Source organism: Eubalaena glacialis, chromosome 3 (genome assembly GCF_028564815.1).
Source record: "Eubalaena glacialis isolate mEubGla1 chromosome 3, mEubGla1.1.hap2.+ XY, whole genome shotgun sequence".
In the NCBI taxonomy this organism is placed as follows: Eukaryota; Metazoa; Chordata; class Mammalia; order Artiodactyla; family Balaenidae; genus Eubalaena; species Eubalaena glacialis.
In genome coordinates, this window is record NC_083718.1 from 138768534 (window position 1) to 138789478 (window position 20945).

The window sequence follows — 20945 nt, forward strand, 5'->3', positions numbered from 1 at the left end:
CCCGGACCAGGGATCGAACCCGTGTCCCCTGCATTGGCAGGTGGATTCTTTTTTTTTAACATCTTTATTGGAGTATAATTGCTTTACAATGGTGTGTTAGTTTCTGCTTTATAACAAAGTGAATCAGTTATACATATACATATGTTCCCATATCTCTTCCCTCTTGCATCTCCCTCCCTCCCACCCTCCCTATCCCACCCCTCTAGGTGATCACAAAGCACAGAGCTGATCTCCCTGTGCTATGCGGTTGCTTCCCACTAGCTATCTATTTTACGTTTGGTAGTGTATATATGTCCATGCCACTCTCTCACTTTGCCCCACCCTTATTTAACAACTCTGTACTGCCCAGAGAAGGAAGGAAAAGGAGGAAGAAAAGGTTTCAGAACACACTAGTCCAATGAACTACTCCTTGAAGAAAGGTTCCTTGGTGAAATAGTTTGAGAACCCTGCACACTGTATTCCCCTATTGGGAAGCATCACCACGAGCACTGATTCTCAGAAGTTTCTGCAGTAACCCAAATCCACCGAACCCCGTGTTTCTAAAATTACTTCCTCATGAAACACTTATTTTATAACAAAAATTAACATATGATGAAAAACAGTTTGGATATACTATAAAGAGAGTCTATTTTTTGTATGGAATTTTAGAAACTGACCCGAGAGCGCTGTCACCAATGGAGAGAAGAGGGTTACAGTATGAGGATCTCACCAGCAACTTCACAGTAAAGCCTATGCACAGCTGGCCCTACATGGCACAAATCTATCTGACCAGCCTCATGTCTCAGTGCTTCTCTACACATTCATTACTTTTGCTGCAGCCAAACTCTATTGTCAGATGCTCCTGGAAGTTCTAACCTTATTTATGCTACTACTTCAAAATTAGTCATTAGAGAAACAGATTAATAGGGGTTAGTTCCAACCCAATATTTGAAGCCTGTTTCCTTTTTTTAAAAGTCAAGCTCGGGTTTTAGAGTATAGCTTAAAAATACACATGATTTTAGATCCTAGGTAACAATACCAGCTTATTTTAACACCAAAGATTTAGATTTGAGGCTTGGTAGTCATAAGTAAATGTTATTTATATCTTAACCTGCTACATTTATACCTAATGTCCCAAGGTCGGCAAAAGGATCCAGAGTCTGGGGTTTGTTTTGATGGGTGGGAGTACCATGCAACGAGCCTGTTGGGCTGGTGGCAGCTGACTTGCTTCCCATTCCAAAACCTCCTGAAAAAAATAATAAGGTCGTTGAAAATGAGTTAGTTGTCCAAGGCTGAATTCTGAAATTCAGAAATCCACAGCTACTGCTCACCTTGTCTCTAAAGGCAAATTAGGACAGGGTTTGCAAATGTGTTAGGAGTTGCTAGACTTATTTCCCTGACTTAAGTGAGTAGCGGCCTGGAGCAGAAACAGGGAACAGAGAAAGCATACGTCGTTTCCTGGCCATCCCTGCAAACTATTATGTCTAGCGTTTATCTCACATGTCACCTGACTTCATTCTTTCCTATGGGATTTGGAGTCAGGCCTGAATTCTGGTTCTGCCACTTCCTAGCTGAGTGACCTTTGGCATGTTGCTTAACTTCAATATTTTCTCACTGGTTAGATAAAGAAACAGCAACTGCTTTAGAAGGTTCTGTGATAAACATACAGTGTGTGTGTGTGTAACTTGCACAGCATCAGGAACACAATCACGCAAGACGGCTCTCAAGAAATACAATACTAGCCATCAGAAAGAGAATTTATTTATTACAGACAAATCCAGCCCGAAAACAAGTCCTTTGTGAAGAAAGAAAACCATTCAGATTATGCAACACCTACTCTATGCCAGAAAATCTCACATAAGTTATTTCACTTAACTCTGTGGAACAAGAATTAGGAACCCCATTTTACAGATAAGAAAACTGAAGTTAAGACTTGTAAAAAATCCAAGAGCTTCTAAATGGTTGAGTTAGATATAAACCCAGATTTGTCTAACTCAATTTATTGTCAAGGCATTTAGCAAATGAGACTTAGACAAGTTAACTACCATATAACATGCAGCACAATCATGTCATCAAGGGCAATGTGAAAAGCTCTGCCAGACTGTGAGCCTTTAGGAACTTTCATAGGTGGGCTTAACACTATGTAAGTACTCACTTCATCTTGGGTAAAGGATTATGCTTCAGCAACCGGTTAAATGTGCACAAAATTAATCCGCTGACCATTACCTGGTTTAGTATTCCAGTCCCAACCTCCTGAAACATCTGGCTGAATGTTCACAGCAGGTGTACTAGAAGCTGCAAATGAGGAGAAGAAAAAGAATCAGGACAACATAGCTCAGAATCCACTTTTCTGAATTCACACAGGAAAATGCTCTCCCTCTCACGAGGCCTCATGACCTGTCCGGGTCCCAGGTGATTCAACTCCCCCCTCTGAGCTCTCCCCACATTCTGCAACATTGCTATTTTGTGCCTTCATCTATGGTTACTTACATGAGCACCGGTAGAAGCCATATACTCTTTGTCTCTGTTCCTTCTTTGGCTCACTTTTATTTTATCTCATAACTACACTTTGAATTATAACCGTGCATATGTCTGTCTCCAATAAACTGTGAGTTTCTTGAAGGCAGAAAATTATCTTATTCATCTTTGTGTGTCCCATCTCTACACTTAACACAAAGTCAGCTGGCAATTAAAAATAGTGAAATGAAACTTAAACTCAATTTGCCTTGAATTGGCATTAACAAGTGTACGAGAGGCACGGGCGACTTAGAACTGAAATTTTGTTTTCTCCTCTGCTGTGACATGAATGGAGAATGATGAGTCAATCAGAACATGTACTGGGGACTGACTAGATACCATCCACCATGCTGGTGTCAGGTATGTATATACTGTCACTCAAAACAAACTCACTACAGCTTCAAAATATATCATTCTGACCCCTCTCGAAGTTCCAAATGTAGAATTTAAAAGAAATGTTCAGCTAAAGAGAATAGGATATATTAGAGGAGTACACACTGGTAGAGTAAGTTTTTTTCTACATCTATAAAATTCAAATAAGAAATAGGATGCCATAAGACAGAATTTCTTTCTAAGACTCCTCTAGGTTCTGTTCATTAAATCAGTGAGTACAACACAAATACTAAAATAACTTTGCAAGTAGGATTTAAGATACAACACACACTCCACCACCGCCACCAAAAGGATCATCAAAGGACCAAGATCAGCCTTACCAAGCCTTACATTTACCTGTTTTGTTTGCTTAGTACGAACCAAGACATTGTGTACCTTCCCATCATTGAGTTAAATAGAACATGCCATTATCAAAAATAACAGTTCTTCTCTTTTAGTTCTCCCTTCCCTTTTTCCATAGTAATCCATGAAAACTGAGGTGGAAATTAGACAATTTTACTAACATTTGCTCTTTGATTTCCTGTAAACTCTGACCTTAGTCTTACATCTAACTAGGATGCAGAACTAGGAATTAGTACTTCAACCTTATTACTAATCAAACCCTCAAATCCTTACCACCTACCACATGTAAGGCACCACACTAGAGAACAGAGAGCTTAAGGACACAGTACCTCTCCTTAAGAAACTTAAAATCTGTTGGAGAGAAAGGAATAAACAAATGAAACAGTAATTACCCAATATTTTAAACTTCTATTTTGCCTTTTATTATGGTTACTTGTTTAGTTTTTCTTCTCAAATTGTGCCCCAAATGATTATTCTCTTCAGAGTAGATATTCAATAAATATTTGTAAAACTCAAAGGCAATATTTCTTGATTTTCAGAAAAGATTGATGGTGCCTTGTAGAAACCCAAGGTGGGCAATCTGACCTCCCAACATGACATCTAAGTCTCACCTGTATATGAAGAGGATGCAACTGACCCACTAACAGTGGAGTAATTCCCTTCTCATCAAGGATGGTGGAAAATTCTTTCACTCACTAGCATGGCACAGATCAAAATAAGAAGTGTAGCCACAAAACGAAGGAGTGCTAACTGTCTGAAACTGAGTTATAAACATCTTCTAACATGCTCACAAGAGAGAACTGAGTCCACTACTGCCATGCCAAAGTATGAACATCCATACCCATGGGACATAAAAGGTAGTACTCATATGAAAACAGTAAATTCAAAGTATTAAAGTCAGGAAAATGTATAACCTTATTAACATCATCATTATGCATCAAAGAGACTTAGATAGGAAAAAGTTACAATTCATTTTATATTTATATATTATATGGAAAGACAGATACATAAAACCTACCGTGTGCCAATAACTCTTCTAGGCACTACAGAAACATTCATAAACAAAACAAACAAAAACCCCTGCCTTTGTGAGCTCATGTTCTAGTGGGGAGAGAAAGACAACAAAAATAAACAACACATAAGTAAATTACTGAGTATACTGAAAGTTGGCAAGTACAATGGAAAGGAAAATGCAGAGTAGGAGGAGGAGGATGGGTTTTAATGTGAAACGGGGCAAAGTAAACCCCATCGAGAAGGTGACAGCTGAGTAAAGATCAAAGAGGTGAAGGAATTAGCTATGCCGATGTCTGGGGAAGAGGGGACACCCAGTGCAACAACAGAGAGGTCAGTGTGGTTGGAATGGAGTGAGCAAGAGGGAGAGAATGGGAAAGGAGGTCACAGCCCTGGGTGCTAGAGCACAAAGGGCCTACATAGGCCATTTCAAGGACTTTGGCTTCCATGCTCATTGAGACACAGAGATTTTGAGCAATGACGTAAACTACACTTTAAATAAGTGAACAAAAACAACAGCTTTAACCTATCTGCCTGCGTCTTTCCTCTCAGGGCAGCCAACTTCCAATCAGGAGATTCTTTTAAGTGGGCACTACTCAAAGGTCAGCGGTGAATTTCTGGTATGTTGTCCTGTGGACCCACTTCAAATAGTTTGAGATTTAAGACCAACAGGAAATCTCCCATAAAGGTTGTTCTTGGACTGCTTTCTCCTTTTCGCTTGTTACAGTTTGACCAGTGTTGCACAGCTCATCTTCCTTTTGCATTTGCATGGCTTCCATGAAGTCAAGCTCATGACTGGACTGCATTCTCCAAGGGGACTCAGGGTGCCTTCAACAACAAATACATCGTCCTCTAGGTTGGGGCCAATGATGTTCAATATCCTTCAACATCAGGAATGAGCTTCAGTTTTCCAGCTCAAAGTCATCTGTCCTTCACTGAAGAGCTTTGGTTTTAATCAGTGTTACCTAAGTGATACCTGTTCGCTCTTACAAATGGATGTGATTACGATTCTTTCTACACAATCTAAGTCTCTAACACAGAAATATAATGTGGGCCATGTGTAATTTAAAACTTTTCTAGTAGTGACATTAAGAAAGGTAAAAAGACACTAGTAAAATTAATTTTAACAAAATATTTTATTTAACCCAATATATTCAAAAAATTATATCAAGTGACCAATATAAGAATATTAATAAGATATTCTACTTTTTTTTGTACTGAGTTTTGAAATCTGGTATGCACTTTACACTTAGAGTGCATTTCAAATCAGACTGGCCACATCTCAAGTGCTCAACAGCCATGTGTGTTTAGTGGCTTCATATTAGAACTAGTCTAATATACCAGGATATTGTACTCTAAACCGTTCTGTGGAATACTAATTTTGTGAAATGCTCATCATATCACATTTTATTAACCTAGGACTCATTTGTTCACATTTCAAAGACTTCAACTAGTATGCATCTTCCGATCAACTAAAAGTGGCAGTGTTTTTTTTTTTTTTTCTTAATAGTACATAAAATAAAGATATGCGCTACAATTAATGGTGCCCTATAATTCTGTGCATGTAGCGCTAACGTAAAAAAAAAAAAAAAAAATTCCAAATTAAATTTTAGGAAAGCTGAGTAAAACAAAGTTAAGTAGACTTCTTTACTGTAAAATATCTCAGAGCTTTTAATATGTTAATGTGAATTGTTAATTTTCAAAAGAGAGATGCATTATGTAGCTTTTCAAAAAAACAAAAACCAAAAAAAACCCACCTACAGGGTGCTTTTACAACTGAGCACCTCCTGCTATCTGTGGAAAACCATGCTCCACTGAACACAATATAAAATACTTCCTCACCATGCACTGTAGGTGAAGGACTTCTCGTAGGCTGAAGAAAGGGGTCACTGGAAGCACTGGCTGTGTTCAGAAAAGAACCCAGCAAATCTTGACCTGATGGTTTAGAAGGTGCTCCAAATGGGTCAAAGGTGGCACCTAGAAAACAACAGGAGAAAGGCATTTCTTTGTCCTATGAGTTCACCCATTCAACAACTACTGAAGAGCCGTCACTCTTACAAGGCTGTAGGCCAAATACTTGAAAAATCAGGATGATGCCTGCCTCACAGGCTGTTCCACAGATCCATCCTATCCTTCTAACTTCCTCCAGGGTTAACAATGGATCCCAAGGATTTCTGACCACACATGAATAATCCCTTCTTTGTGGACAAAGGAGAACTCTGGATTTACCTGTTGGATGAACCATAAACCCTATAAGCAAGGGCCCCTTGGGCCTTCGGGCGTCTTAATAACATAAAATAAGTCAGCCAAGCTTACAGACTAATTGATGAGTGGCGAAACAATGCCTGGACCATAGGAGATACCCAATGAATGAACTGTGCTCATATTCAGTGAATTCGCGGACCAAAACCAGGCGGGGGGCCCTGCTATTAAGGTGAACAATAGAAAACCTCATTGACCAGGTTTTGTTTAGTTTTGTTTGTGTTCTTAGTGATCTCTGGCTCACGGAAAGTTAAAAAGGGAAGAAACTGAGCGTGACAAAAACTGAACTCTTATCATACCTTGTCCTGTGAAGCTAAAATATTTCTGAAACATTGCCTGTCAACAACTTGCCAGAAACTAGATGCAGATGTAGTGAAATGAGAAAAAGTTTGTGAATGAACCAAGGATACTAGAACAAAGTGGCAGCTGAGGTTTCTAGCAAAAATGCAATAATATTAATACTGTATCATTTCTTCAGGGTTTACCGTTGTCTTTCATCAAGAATACCTCAGCTGATCCTTAATATCTCCCTGTCAGATAGAAGCGATATTATCTTCATTCCACAGACAACAAAACTGAGGTTCAGAGAGCCAAGTTTCTTGCCCAGTGTCAAGCAAATGATAAGGCTGGACTCATGTTCAACTTTTCTGACTCCAAATTCCAGGAATTTCCCAAAGGCATCTCACATTCCTCACAGGTGTGAAGTGAATGTGATGAAAACCACGCAGAGCGGCATGTATATAATTGGGCTTTAATTTCTCATTATTGGTCAAGGGACAAAATTCTCTTTAGCTCCCTGTAGTAAGATGTCACTTCCTAATTTGTAAGTATCAAGCTAATGGGCTGACGGTTTCCTGGAGTGAGAGTGACCTACTCCAGGAATAGACAACTAGAATCAAACAAGTTAACGAATAGATTCCACTCTCAAAACCCAGGTAGGATATATGATTTAATATGTGTTCAGCTATGACTTCATTGGCATAATGCTCTCCTAATATCTGCTGGGCAGATGAGCCTTGTGTAGCAGCAATGAATCAATGATATGTCAGGCACTCTGTTACACGACGTATATCCCTTACCTCATTTCATACTTACAAAACTTTATCCCTTCTATAAAATGAGAATACTGAGATTTATAGAGTAACTGTAAGAGGACATTGGGTTGATTCTTCTACACCTAAGTTTGAAGTCAACCAGTAGAGGATGCCAAAATCTTCTCACTATTACTTGGTATACTTTTAATATCAACTTATGTTAAATTAGCAACATTCTCTAATAACTAAAAGTGAACTTCGCAACACAAGAGCTAAAATTTAGTCTTTACAACAATGCTGATAAGGTAAGTATTTCCCCATTTTACAGCTAAGAAGACTAAGGTTTTTTAATAAGCCTACACAAATAGGTAAGTGTCAGTCCTGACATTCAAATCCAAGCCTTTAACGCTGGACTCAGTGTTCCTTCTACTTCCTCTTGGAGGACAGAATACCTGAGTTCCAGATCTGGATTGGCACTAATCAGCTGTGTATCCTTTGACAAGTCAATTAATACAGCTGTCCTCAAGTTCATTGTCTATAACCTGAGGCACAGATTTAACTAATGTCTGAAAGGCCCCCTCTAGACCTGACTCTGGAACATAACTATCTGCCTGGGACTCTGATGAATTAAATCACTGAAAGTCACATAAGGTACATGGTCTTAAAAACGTGACCATTGAGTACTACGCTATCTTGGATCCTGGGGACTTCTTTTCCTGACAGAGCTTTTGTTCACTTTGGTGAGTAAGAACTGCTGAAGGATAGAGGAAATAGCCTGGGATTCAGGGCACCTGGCTTCACACTGTGGCTCCATCAATAACTAATGTAGGAACTTGAGCCTCAGCATCTACAGTCCATGATTCTGAAACTCACTCATGTAAAGAATGCCTCCAGTTGAACCACCATAAATCAAGACCAGCCCAAAGCCTTCTGAGAAGTGAAGGATGATCCTGGGAAAGAAAGTTCCTAAAGGTTACCACATGCCTGGAGAGTTGAGACATTCCTCTTTACTCTTCCTAATGTGATGTCATCTTGGTTAATGGGTGATGATAACAAGGGCAGCGAGTTCTTTAGAAGCTATAATGGACCTCTGCTTACCCAACTCTACTGTCTTGCAAATGTTAAAGAATTGTGGATGACCAGTCACAGAAAGGGTTGAGTCTGTGGCAATGAGCAGAGTGAAGCTGACTGAGCCTCATGGGGCTCAAACTCTGTATCTGGCACCAACTGCTCTGCTCCACCAGCTGTGCTGCTGGCAGCAGTCCCTTAAATATATCTTGAAGTAAGCAAGTACTTCCCTGCACAGCCAAAGTGTATTCAGAAAACTACAGTTCCAGGAAGGCATTACGGGAAAGCTCTGGAGTCAAATGGCTTGGTTTTGGACCCTAGGACTAGTTGTATAAAAGTATGCTACTAATTTGACACTAAGCCTCTATTTCCTCAACTATAAAACGGAGATAATAGCACCTATCTACTGTGTTTTTATAAAGAATGAATTCATGGTTAGTGTCAAATTCCATGTTTGGCAAATAGTAAGTAGCCCACAAATAGTACCTGTTATTATTAACAACAATTCATCAATCTACATCTCCGAGCAGAAATAACTAAAGCAGCTCAGGGACTCAAGCCCTGAAAAAAAAAATTAAAGTAAGGGTGACAAGCTCAAATATTCATTCTTAGACTGTCCTACCAAAATGGACAATATTTCTATTTCCTCTTGTGGTCCCCATTGAGATGAAGACATAGACCTTTTGGGGACTACTAGGGAGATCAGAGAAGTCTAGATTATTAGGAAAGTTCGATTCCACCTGCTCGGCCCAAAAGTTATAATTCAACACTGAGAGGTACAGCGCAACATGAAAAAAAATTACCTTCTCCTACTCTCAGTGTTGGAGACGCGGAGGTGGAGGTGGTGGACCGGCGCGGTGTTGACTGGGTAGATGTAGGTCCGCTCGGATGAAACACGTCCTCCACCCCTGACTGTCCAGCCCGGGCAGGGCCGGCTGCACCTCCACCCCCAAACAGGTCACTCAGAAGTTCGGAATTGGTGGGAAGGGCCGCCGGTGAAGAGAAGTTCTTACTCACTGCAGACCCTTCTAGACCCAGAAGGTCCACGTCCTCAGGGGGTGGAGGGGCAGCTGGCTCCTGCTGCTTTTTGCTGGGCTTCCTGGCTCCATGAGGTTTGTCGCCATTGGCATTGCCATGTGGGCTGGAAAGCGTCAGAAGTTCATCATCCGACTGTTCACTTTCCTGATTCACTAGGGCAGCGTGGTCTTCCTCACAGAATGATTTCTCCGATTTCTGATCTAAGGAAGGCCATTATGCCAGGAAGCAGTTAGTTACTAGCCACAGCATTATTGCTTTTTGTTAGAGTCTATGTACATAACTTCAGAAAGAGAGAAAGAGCAGCCTGAAAAAACACAATGCTTTTAGACCCTTACCAACGGAAAACTTGGATGTATTTCACATTACATTCAATTACTACTTGTTGAGCATCTGAGAGGCAGTATAGCATAGGAGTGAAGAGCAAGAACTCTAGAATCAGCCTGAGTCTGAATCTCATCTCTGCTACTTACTGGCTCTGTGACACTGAGAAAGTGACTTTACTTCTCTGTGCCTTGGTTTTCTCCTCAGCAAAATGGGAGTAATAAATAGAACCTAGCTCACATTGACTATTGTGAAAATTACATGAGATGATATACGGAAAGTGCTCAGATCAATAGTAAGTAGTACTTAAGTGGTTTTTATTATTTTTTAAAATTACTACTATCATCATCATCTTCTTCTTTTTCCCAGCACTATGCTAGGTGCTTTGAAAAAAACATTATCTCCTAGTCCTTTGCTGCCTCCTCTCACTGTCTTTTTCTTCTCCATGTGGCCTGCAGCCAAAAGAGAGGTCTTTCTCCCACAGTCTGGAGCAGAAGTGAAGCCCACACCTAATAAGTGAATAGAGGGAACGGCTCTGCTTAGGATGGTCCTTTCACCAATCTAGGAGGAGATACTTTCAGCATAAAATGGGGCCTCTTCTAGGGAAGGAATGGACAGGCTGGTGAGTGACTTTCCAGGCCCTCCTTGAAACAGATCCCTCTTTGGAACTTTGTTACTTACTGTCAGATGGATCCACGTTCCAAATCAAGTACAGATCCACACCCCTCATCCCCAATTCTGAAATGCGAAAAGCTATGAAAAAGGAAAGGTTTCCCTAAATTGGTGGAAAAATCTGACTGGGACTGACATGAAAGTTATTTATAGCCTTCATTGATTTCACTCAGGGTTATGAGTTATGTTTCACTACAGACATGTTAACGTGTTTGATAACACGTTGTCTGAGATGCCACTGGGGGTGCTAAGCAATATGCAGTTTATGTACCGTATCATCTTTCTAACTTGCAAAAAATTCTGCATTCCTAAACCCATCTGGCTCTGCGGGGTTCAGATAAAAGATTGTGCATATGTGCTTAACCTATTTTATAGCCTGATAAGAATGATTTCTAAATTACTTACTGAAATAGCAGTGGAGAGTAAAAGTAAAGTTTTCTTAAAAGCCCTTATGTGAGGAAGAAAGATACAGGTGAAACTAAGAGGGGGTTGGGAAATCTACCTGTTACCTAGATTTCACTGGGTTTTCCAATTTTTTAAATGTTATTGGTCCCATTTCTCAGTAGAAAATTCTGAAAGCAAGCCTTCGATTCAAAGGAATGCTATGAACAATTTTTTTATCAAACATGGAAAACTCTGTGTAGGCAATGGGAATACTGTCTTATGTTTACATGGCAAAGGAAGGTCAATCAAGAGGATTTTAAGTACATTATCACCATAGCCAGTTTCCTACCCTTTTCTTAAGAAAGTCCTTACTATGGAGTTCTAGATTGAACTTTGCAGTTAACCTCAGCAAACTCTGAAACAAGGATGGCGAATGGGTATAGATCAGAATGCCAATGCTAGTCTACTAATGGTAGCAGTCTGAAGTGTCACATCGGGGAGGATTCTAAACACATCTCCAGGTTTGGCAAAAAAGGATACTGTGATCGAGCCCAATTTCTGCCAAGGTTGTTAAAGCAAGTAGCAGAGATATGTAGGCAAAGTGTTTGCCTTCCCCGTACCAGGGGAAGCTCACCTCTGCCCTGCTAGTGGTTAGAGCCCTGGGTGGGGTGGGTGGAGTGGTGTGCCAGAGTTTATATTTTTAAGGGCAGGAGATAGAGTCCTTTCTTAATTTCTTTGTGTGTCAGCAGTGTAAAGGGACATCCTAGAAAATATCATGATTATTCATAAATCCAGGAAAGATGTGATCCAAAACACTGCATAGACAGAAAAGATAAAGTTCAGCTTAAAATGGCCTTTTGCATCAATCTAAGAGCATCCATGGAGTTCAAAGTAGGGAAGCTCCTGATTTGGAAAAGGAATGAGCAGGAAGAATGTGAAACAAGGAAGACCCTGGGTGGATGACTTCTAAATGCTGCTTTACTTTAGGCTGCTTCGAGGACTAATCCTCTTTATATATAGAAGAACCACGTAACTTAACCACCTAACCATGTAACTTGGAAGAAATGCTTGGAAGTACCTTGCCAACAGAGAGTGGAAAAGAAGCCACCTTGCCCAAAATGTCTGGGGTTGTCTGGAGGGATGTCTATTGGAGCCTGTCCTATAAGACAAAAGACATCAAGGAAACACAGGAAATAAGTCAATGTGATAAATCACACAGAGGCTTCGTCCTGAAAACAAAACCACCAGGTGACTCATACCTCCTAAGACCAGAGTATCTTGATGCTCCTGGTGAGAAGAGAAGAGGATGCTGGGGTTGACATCTTTTGTGCAGTAATGTTCCCATGGGGGGGTTAAGTCTATCACTTTGTCATGGGGCTGTAGTTCTACATCCAGAGTCACCTGAAATAGCTGAGGATATTTTTCTGGTACATCACATGCATCCAACTCAGGCCTAAATAGGGATTTAAAAGAATAAGATCAGTGAAAAACAATGGAACCAGTATGATGTTCAGCACAGAAACCATTGTAGATTGATTCTTAGTTTCACTCTGAGACGCATTTCTAGGGAAAAATCAACCATTAACCAGATAAGAGAATTTACTTTTCTGAGTCTCAGTTTCTGTATCTAGAGAAAAGAGGAAAATAATGCTTACCCATAGAATTTAAATACTACTGCATGTGAAAGCATTCTAGATAGCAGGGCGGATATATCCAGACAGTATGCACTGGCATGACCAAACCAGTTGTTAAAAGAGTGAAATAAGCCCAGAGCTACCACCTTGAGCTCTTGAATGTCTACTCCTAAGCTGACCCCAGCAACTCCCACCTATCACCCCACCTTCAGCCACCCCCTTGAGTTCTCTAGGCCACACTTTAATATAGCAACTAAGGGTGCTATAATATTTGGTGCAGGGGGTCCCCCAGGACCCTGCTTCAGTGCTGTGGCCTGGCATCCATTCTGCTGGGTCATTGCTCATATCACACTGCTGATTCCACTGCCTTCCATGTTGCAAAACACAAAGGGATACACAGATGCAAAGGATCACAGTATTGAAACTTTGTTCCCTCTTTGTTCACTCTTGTTCCCTCAGATGGTATTTTAGACCTTTCAATTTGAAGTCTGATCCACTTGTGTTTAGGACAACTCACACCCAACTGAAAGTTATAAAATGCAACCAGCCTCTGTATGTTGCTAAGCCACACGCTACAGCCCTGAAGCACAGGATTTGGGGGGAAGCTGCAGCATGGCAATAATGAGCCTTTAGCACTCGACTCCTAGCATTTCACAGCTGCTTGGATTGAAAAGGGATTTTGGCCCAAGTAGCACTCACTTGGTGAACTTTAAAACTGTTGTGTCCAGTGGAATGAATCCAGTATGAAACTGAAGCTGGAATATCTGAGTGTTGGTCACCTAAAAATACGAGAGAAGCACATTACAGTCAATCAGTGAAAAGGGAATCAGATCAAAAGATTATGTTTGGGGGAGTCATACACCATCAACTGTTTCTATATCTGCATCTTTGTTTTCTAGGAATATTAAACAACCTCCTCATTTGGAGCTGACCCAGCTTCATTTCTAGCCTCTCCTCTCCACGAACTCTGCCTTGGCAAGCCGTTCCTTTATCTGCTAATGCCCTATGTTCTTACACCTTGCCATACTTTGACTCATCCCATTCCTTCTGTCCAGGATGCCCCTGCTCCAACCTGATGAACTCATCCTTCAAGGACCACCTTGAAAGGTCACATCCTCTGTAGCCTTTCTGAACCACCACTGGATAAAACAAACTGCTCCCATTATGACATCTCATCGTACCTCTACAATGGTAGTGGATATTTGTACATGTGTGAATCTCCCCTGAGCTCCTTAAAGGCAGAGATACAGTTTTACTCTTGTCAATCCTAAACCCCTAGAGTACGTACTTAGCAAATATTTAATGAATTAAAATACAATTACTTGCTATGAACATTAGGGTGCATATACCTTTTCGAATTAGTGTTTTCACTTTCTTCAGATAGATACCCAGGAGTGAAATTGCAGGATCATGTGGTAGTTCTACTTTTAATTTGGGCGAGGGGGCGCGGCGGGGGGGACTCCATACTGTTTTCCATATTGGTGTAGCAATTTACATCCCTCCCAACAGTGTACTAGGGTGCCCTTTTCTCCACACCTTTGCCATAATAACACTTGTTATTTCTAGTCTTTTTGAAAATAGCCATTCTGATGGGTGTGAGGTGATAACTCACTGTGGTTTTGATTTGTGTTTCCCTGATGATTAGTGATGTTGAGCATCTTTGCATGTGTCTGTTGGCCATCTGTATGTCTTCTTTGGGAAAAAAGGCCTTTTTAGGTCTTCTGCCCATTTTTAAATTGTGGGGTTTTTTTTTTTTTTTTTTTAACATTGAGTTCATAGCAGCATTATTCACAACAGCCAAGATATGGAAGCAACCTAAGAGCCCACTGACAGATGAATGGATAAAGAAAATGTAATATATGGTTGTTACTCAGCCATAAAAAAGAACGAAATCTTGCCACTTGCAACACCATGCATAGACCTGGAGGGTGTTATACCTAGTGAAATAAGTCAGACAGAGGTAAATATTGTATGCTTTACTTATATGTGGACTCTGAAAACAAAACAAATGAACAAACTTAACAAAACAGAAACAGACTCACAGACACATGGAACAAACTAGTGGTTGTCACAGGGGAGAAGGATGAAATAGGTGAAGGGGATTAAGAGGCACAAATTTCCAGTTATAAAATAAATAAGTCACCCGCCCATTTTTTAATTGGGTTGTCTGTGTTTTTGATATTGAGCTCCATGAGCTGTTGGTATATTTTGGAGATTTATCCTTTGTCCATTGCTTCATTTGCAAATATTTTCTCCCACTCTGAGGGTTGTCTGTTCATCTTGTTTATGGTTTCCTTTGCTGTGCAAAAGCTTTTAAATTTCATTAGGTCCCATTTGTTTATTTTTGTTTTTATTTTCATTACTCTAGGATGTGGGTCAAAAAAGAACTTGCTGTGGTTTACATCAAAGAGCGTTTTTCCTACATTTTCTTCTAAGAGTTTTATAGTGTCCAGTCTTACATTTAGGTCTTTAATCCATTTGGAGTTTATTTTTGTGTATGGTGTTAGGGAGTGTTCTAATTTCATTCTTTTACATGTAGCTGTCCAGTTTTCCCAGCACCATTTATTGAAGAGGCTGTCTTTTCTCCATTGTATATTCTGGCCTCCTTTGTCATAAATTAGGTGACTGTATGTCCATGGGTTTATCCCTGGGCTTTCTATCCTGAACCACTGATCTATATTTCTGTTTTTGAACCTATCTGTAGGGCAGGAATAGAGACGCAGATGTAGAGAACGGACATGTGGACATGGGGGGGGAAGGGGAGGGTGAGATGAATTGGGAGACTGGGTTTAACATAAATACACTACATGTGTAAAATAGACAGCTAGTGGGAACCTGCTATATAGCACAGGGAGCTCAGCTCGGTGCTCTGTGACGACCTAGATGGGTGGGATGGTGGGGGTGGGAGGGAGGTCCAAGAGGGAGGGGATATATGTATACATATAGCTGATTCACTTCATTGTACAGCAGAAACTAACACAACACTGTAAAGCAATTTTACTCCAATAAAAAATAAATAAATAAATAAGTCACAAGGATGTAATGTATAGTACAGGGAATATAGTCAATATTTTATAATAACTCTGTATGGTGTGCAATCTATAAAAATAATGAATCACTGTGTTGTACACTTGAAACTAATGTAACATTTTAAGTCAACTGTACTTTAATAAATAAAAATTTTTTTAAATGCAATTACTTGTAGCGTTATTTGTGATATCCAAACAGTGGCAATAACTTAAATGTTCATCAAATGATGAAGAGATTAATAAAAGCTATATAACCGTGCAATGGAATATTATCTGGGTATATAAAGAAGTATTGATATATGCTACAACATGGATGAACCTTGAAAACATTAGGCTAAGTGAAAGAAGCCAGTCACAAAAGACCACACATTGTATGATTCCATTTATATGAAATGTCCAAAATAGGCAAATCCACAGAAACAGAAAGTAGATTCCTGGTTGCCTAGGGAACGGAGGAGGAGGAATGGACAGTGGCTGCTAAGAGGTGTAGAGTTCCTTTTGTGGGTGTTGAAAATGTTTGGGAATTAGCGGTGTTGCACAACTCTTTGAAAATACTAAAAATAACTGTACTGTACACTTCAAAAGGGTGAATTTTATGTTATGTAAATTTTATCTCAATTTAAAAATTGAAAAAGTATAATTACTTAATCCCACATCCTCAATAGAAATAGCTCCTCTCACCCCGATCCAAATAGGGCACTATAAAAAAGGCACAAGTTTCTAAAGAGCAAGGTTTGCTCTTTAGTTCTTGGGCTTCCACGTTCTGGCAAAACCATCTGGGCAAGTCAAAACCTCTGAGGCTTAGTTTCTTCCCCTGTAAAATGAAGGCAATGAGCAGAAGTAATCTTTTTTTTTTTTTTTCAGGTTTCTTTTTTTTATTGAAGTATAGTTGATTTACAATGTTGTGTCCGTTTCTGCTGCACAGCAAAGTGATTCAGTTATACATCTATATACATTCTTTTTTATATTCTTTTCCATTATGGTTTATCACAGGATATTGAACATAGTTCCCTGTGCTATACAGTAGGACCTTGTTGCTTATCCATTCTATATATAATAGTTTGCTTCTGCTAATCCCAAACTCCCAATCCATCCCTCCCCCACCCCCTTGGCAACCACAAGTCTGTTTGCTATGTCTGTGAGTCTGTTTCTGTCTCGTAGATAAGTTCATTTGTGTCATATTTTAGATTCCATATATAAGTAATATCATATGGTATTTGTCTTTCTCTTCCTGGCTTACTGCATTTAGTATGATCATCTCTAAGTTCATCCATGTTGCTGCAAATGGCATTATTTCATTCTTTTTTATGGCTGAGTAGTATTCCATTATATATGTATATAAAATCGAATTTTTATATATATATATTTATATATACATATATACACCACATTTTCTTTTCCTTTTTCTTTTTTTTTTTTCTCTCTGCATTGGGTCTTCGTTGCTGCGCACGGGCTTTCTCTAGTTGCGGCAAGAGTGGGGGCTACTCTTCGTTGCAGTGCGCGGGCTTCTCATTTGCAGTGGCTTCTCTTGTTGCGGAGCACGGGCTCTAGGTGTGCAGGCTTCAGTAGCTGTGGCACACGGGCTCAGTAGTTGTGGCATGTGGGCCCTAGAGCGCAGGCTCAGTAGTTGTAGTGCACAGGCTTAGTTGCTCCGCAGCATGTGGGATCTTCCCAGACCAGGGATCGAACCCATGTCCCCTGCATTGGCAGGGGGAGTCTTAACCACTGTGCCACCAGGGAAGTCCCTATACCACATTTTCTTTATCCATATCTGTCGACGGACATTTAGGTTGTTTCCAAAGGTAATCTTTAAATGTTTTTTCTGATCCTAAAACCAGAAGTCACTCAAGCCCAAAGTGATGTACACTCCTATTAAAGGATCAGCTGAGCTTATGTCATAATTCTTTCTGAAACCATACCTTAGCCTGTAGCCGGCTTCCAATGGTTGACCTCAAGTGATACATGGAAACAACCACATCTCCTTGCACAGTGATGCTCAAGGGAATGAAGATTTTTCCATCTTGGACACGGTATTCTCTTTAAACAGAGACAAAAGCATACACTGAAAGAGAGTCTAATTTGGCACAGTAACACAGGTATACAGGCACAGTCTTCTGTGGCTCTGGCCAAGGCACCTGTTTGCCCAGGCCTGAACCCCGGAACCATTTCTTATCTTAAGCAAAGTCAGGAGCACAGCCAGTGCCAACTGGATGCAAACTGGTTCTGCCACAGGATGCCGCTGGTCTTATGCCAGGTCCTCTCTCTCCATCCCATTCTGATTTCTTGATAAATCAATTGCCCATTAGCAGAAATCGTTTTCCCCAAATACATGTAGCCCTGATGTATTTACCTTTCCCTAACTGTAAATTTATGATAAAAACAGAGAGAGAACAAATAAGTCCAACTGAGATCAATATAGAAACAGCAGTGAGATGCTCTGTGAGTATCTCGTATACCAATTTTGAAATTCAATCTATTTCAAATTAATTTCATTTTCTGTTATCATCCAGTCCCTTCTTCCATATCTCCCACCACCTCCCACCGGCACTTGCTCTTTATTATAGATTCTATAACTTTTTAATTATATAACCATCTACCTAGTTGCTCACCTAGAAACCTCATTCATTCCTGATTCTTCCATTATCACCACCAATTCTTATCAAGGTCATCTCCTTCTTAAATGTCCAGGTCTTCTGCGCTACACCACTGTCTTAACCCTCATTATAGCTCATGTTAGTCCCTTAGTTTGTATCACCATTTGAAGGGGGGCTATGGCATCCCTTGATTTAATTGTGCTTTTCTATGATTACTACCTATATTGAACATTTTAAAAAATATCAGCCATTTCATAATGTAGTCCTCAAAGGAAGAACAGGATCCAACTTACACAGGAATGGAGCAGTTCACAAGAAGAAATGAAGAAAAGTATCATGACTTACTTCATTCGTTCAAAATCTGCACAAGTTGTATATATTTTGGTTTCTCCAATCAGTACATCACAGTAAGGGCGACATCCATTTCTCTGTTTGTTGAAAAAAGGAACTGGACTGACAGTGATCGACTTAATAGTGAGAGGCTTGAAGTGAGGGCGGTAGGGTTTGTCTGCTAGGAGGTCACACATGTAGCCCAGGTACCTAAAACACAAGACAGACATTCTGTTGGTGCCGACCACAGCAGAAGAAATAAGCAGTCAATTTGCTATAAAGTTTGTTCTCATAAATTATTAACCTACAATAAAAATTTACTGTGTTAATTCTTCAAACATTAACTGGCAAAAGAGAATGCTGCCAATAATTTAGGAAAGCTTTTATCTAGTGACACTGCTGCACTTTCCCCCGAAGAGCTGATAAAGGGGTATTTATTAAATGAAAAAGCTTATGGGTGTTTTACACTAGCTCAATATTTGATCTAGCAGATTAAATTTATCAGTTAAGGGCTAGCTTTGGAAAAAAAAATCAGAATTTATCATCAGATGCAGTTTAAATAAGAGAAAGAAGAAACTGTGCCCAAAGAGAAGACAATACATCAATTATCTAAAAAGGTTTTTTCCCTTTTTTTGGGACATGATACAAATTCGACCATGTCTGCGCCAACCCTGCATCTAGCTGACTTTACCTCCTGTGGGATGGCGAAAGTCCGATTCCTGGTCGCTTTGCGTAGAGTAACCGAACGGCTGGGCCAGGAGTAGAGTAGAGATTACAGAAAATGAACATAGCGCCAACCAGAATTGATGATGCTGCCCGTCCATCCTAGCAAAGAAAACGTATAAACCTGTCATAAACATGGATCGGTCAGGCACTCAACACTGAGAGTGGCTGTACTTGCAATTAAAAGAAAGAGGTTAAGGGTGGGGAGTCTGGGTGTCGGGTGTGGCGGAGAGAAATCTTAACTAGAGGTGCCTGTCAGTTCAAAATTGTTCACTTGAAAACCCAAATCTGTCCCAGCTATTTAAATCACAAAGCAGCAAGGGAAGACTGATTCTTAGGATACAATTGACTCTCTGCTAACCTAAGAAACCAGCAATATAAATTTGATTTGTACATATTTACTGAAAAATAATCTAGTCTTCAAAGTAACTTTGGGCTTGTAGGATCAGAACTAACAGTTGAGGTCTCTCAGTTTAGGCAGAAGGTAAAGAGTTCTCAGGTTAGGCAAATACTGCTTTTTGGAATATGCGATGTGTGTATTTTACCCTAAGTTATGTTCCTAGATTGATATAAAATAAAGAAGCTTCACCTGATTCAACCGCACTCAGTAAAGGAATGCAAGCGATAACATTCCTGACAGATGGTGAGCAGCTTCTTCTAGAATACTTTAAGTGACAAGGAGCATCCTGCTTCTGGACGAACTTCACAAAGTTCTTCCTTATACTGAATATGCTGAGTTGCAGTCTCTTCCACTCAACGATCCCCATTCTTCCTTCTCTCAGGACAAAGTGTAAACCTACTCCTTTCTCCCTGGGACAACCCTTCACGTATCTGAAATACTCTCCCTTTCCATCAACTTTTCTATTTTCCAGGTTGAAAACACACCCAATCTGTGATAATTTTATGTCTCAACTTGATTGGACTAAGAGATGCCCGAAGAGCTGGTAAAACATTATTTCTGGGTGTGTCTGTGAGGGTGTTTCTGGAAGAGATCAGCATTTGAATCAGTAGACTGAGTAGAGATTCACCCTCACCAAAGTGGGCTAGCATCATCCAACCTGTTGAGGGTCCAAATAGAACAAAAAGGCAAAGGAAGGAAGAATTCTCTTTGTCTTCTTGAGCTGGGACCTCCATCTTCTCCCTGTTCTTGGACATTGGAGCTCTTGGTTTTCAGACTTACACCAGCGGCCCCCTTGGTTCTCAGGGCTTCAAACATGGACTAAATGTTACCACTGGCTTTCCTGGTTCTCCATCTTGCAGGAGGTAGATTGTGGGACTTCTAGGCCTCCAGAATCACTTGAGCCAATTCCTATAATAAATCTCCTCTTACATATGTATCTCTACACATATCCTGTCAGTTCTGCTTCTCTGGAGAACCCTGACTACTACCCAATCCCTTCAATTCTTCCTCAATTGATGGTCCATTTTAAGAGGCATCATCATTCAGTGGACTTCCTCTGCACAGACTCCAGTTTTAAAACAACAGCCTTAAATGTGCTGCCCAGATGTGAAATGCAAGATATAAGATGTGCTCTGACCAAACTAGAGAGGAAATATCATCTTCCTTAGTGTGGTAAGAACACTATGCTTTTATTAACATAACCCCAGGCTAAA

General features: G+C 40.2%; 1 protein-coding gene across 1 annotated transcript in view; it reads right to left on the reverse strand.

The window, feature by feature from the left end:
- DNAJC6 (DnaJ heat shock protein family (Hsp40) member C6) overlaps positions 1-20945 on the reverse strand; it is a 151926-nt gene that overhangs the window by 11850 nt on the left and 119131 nt on the right. The window contains exons 6-15 of the mRNA XM_061186480.1: positions 19300-19433; positions 18624-18818; positions 17604-17721; positions 13355-13434; positions 12281-12474; positions 12100-12180; positions 9410-9844; positions 6085-6219; positions 2206-2274; positions 1106-1225 (exon numbers count right to left, since the gene is read on the reverse strand). Coding sequence (XP_061042463.1) covers positions 1106-1225; positions 2206-2274; positions 6085-6219; positions 9410-9844; positions 12100-12180; positions 12281-12474; positions 13355-13434; positions 17604-17721; positions 18624-18818; positions 19300-19433 — 1561 coding nt within the window. The remainder of the gene's footprint in view (positions 1-1105; positions 1226-2205; positions 2275-6084; positions 6220-9409; positions 9845-12099; positions 12181-12280; positions 12475-13354; positions 13435-17603; positions 17722-18623; positions 18819-19299; positions 19434-20945) is intronic.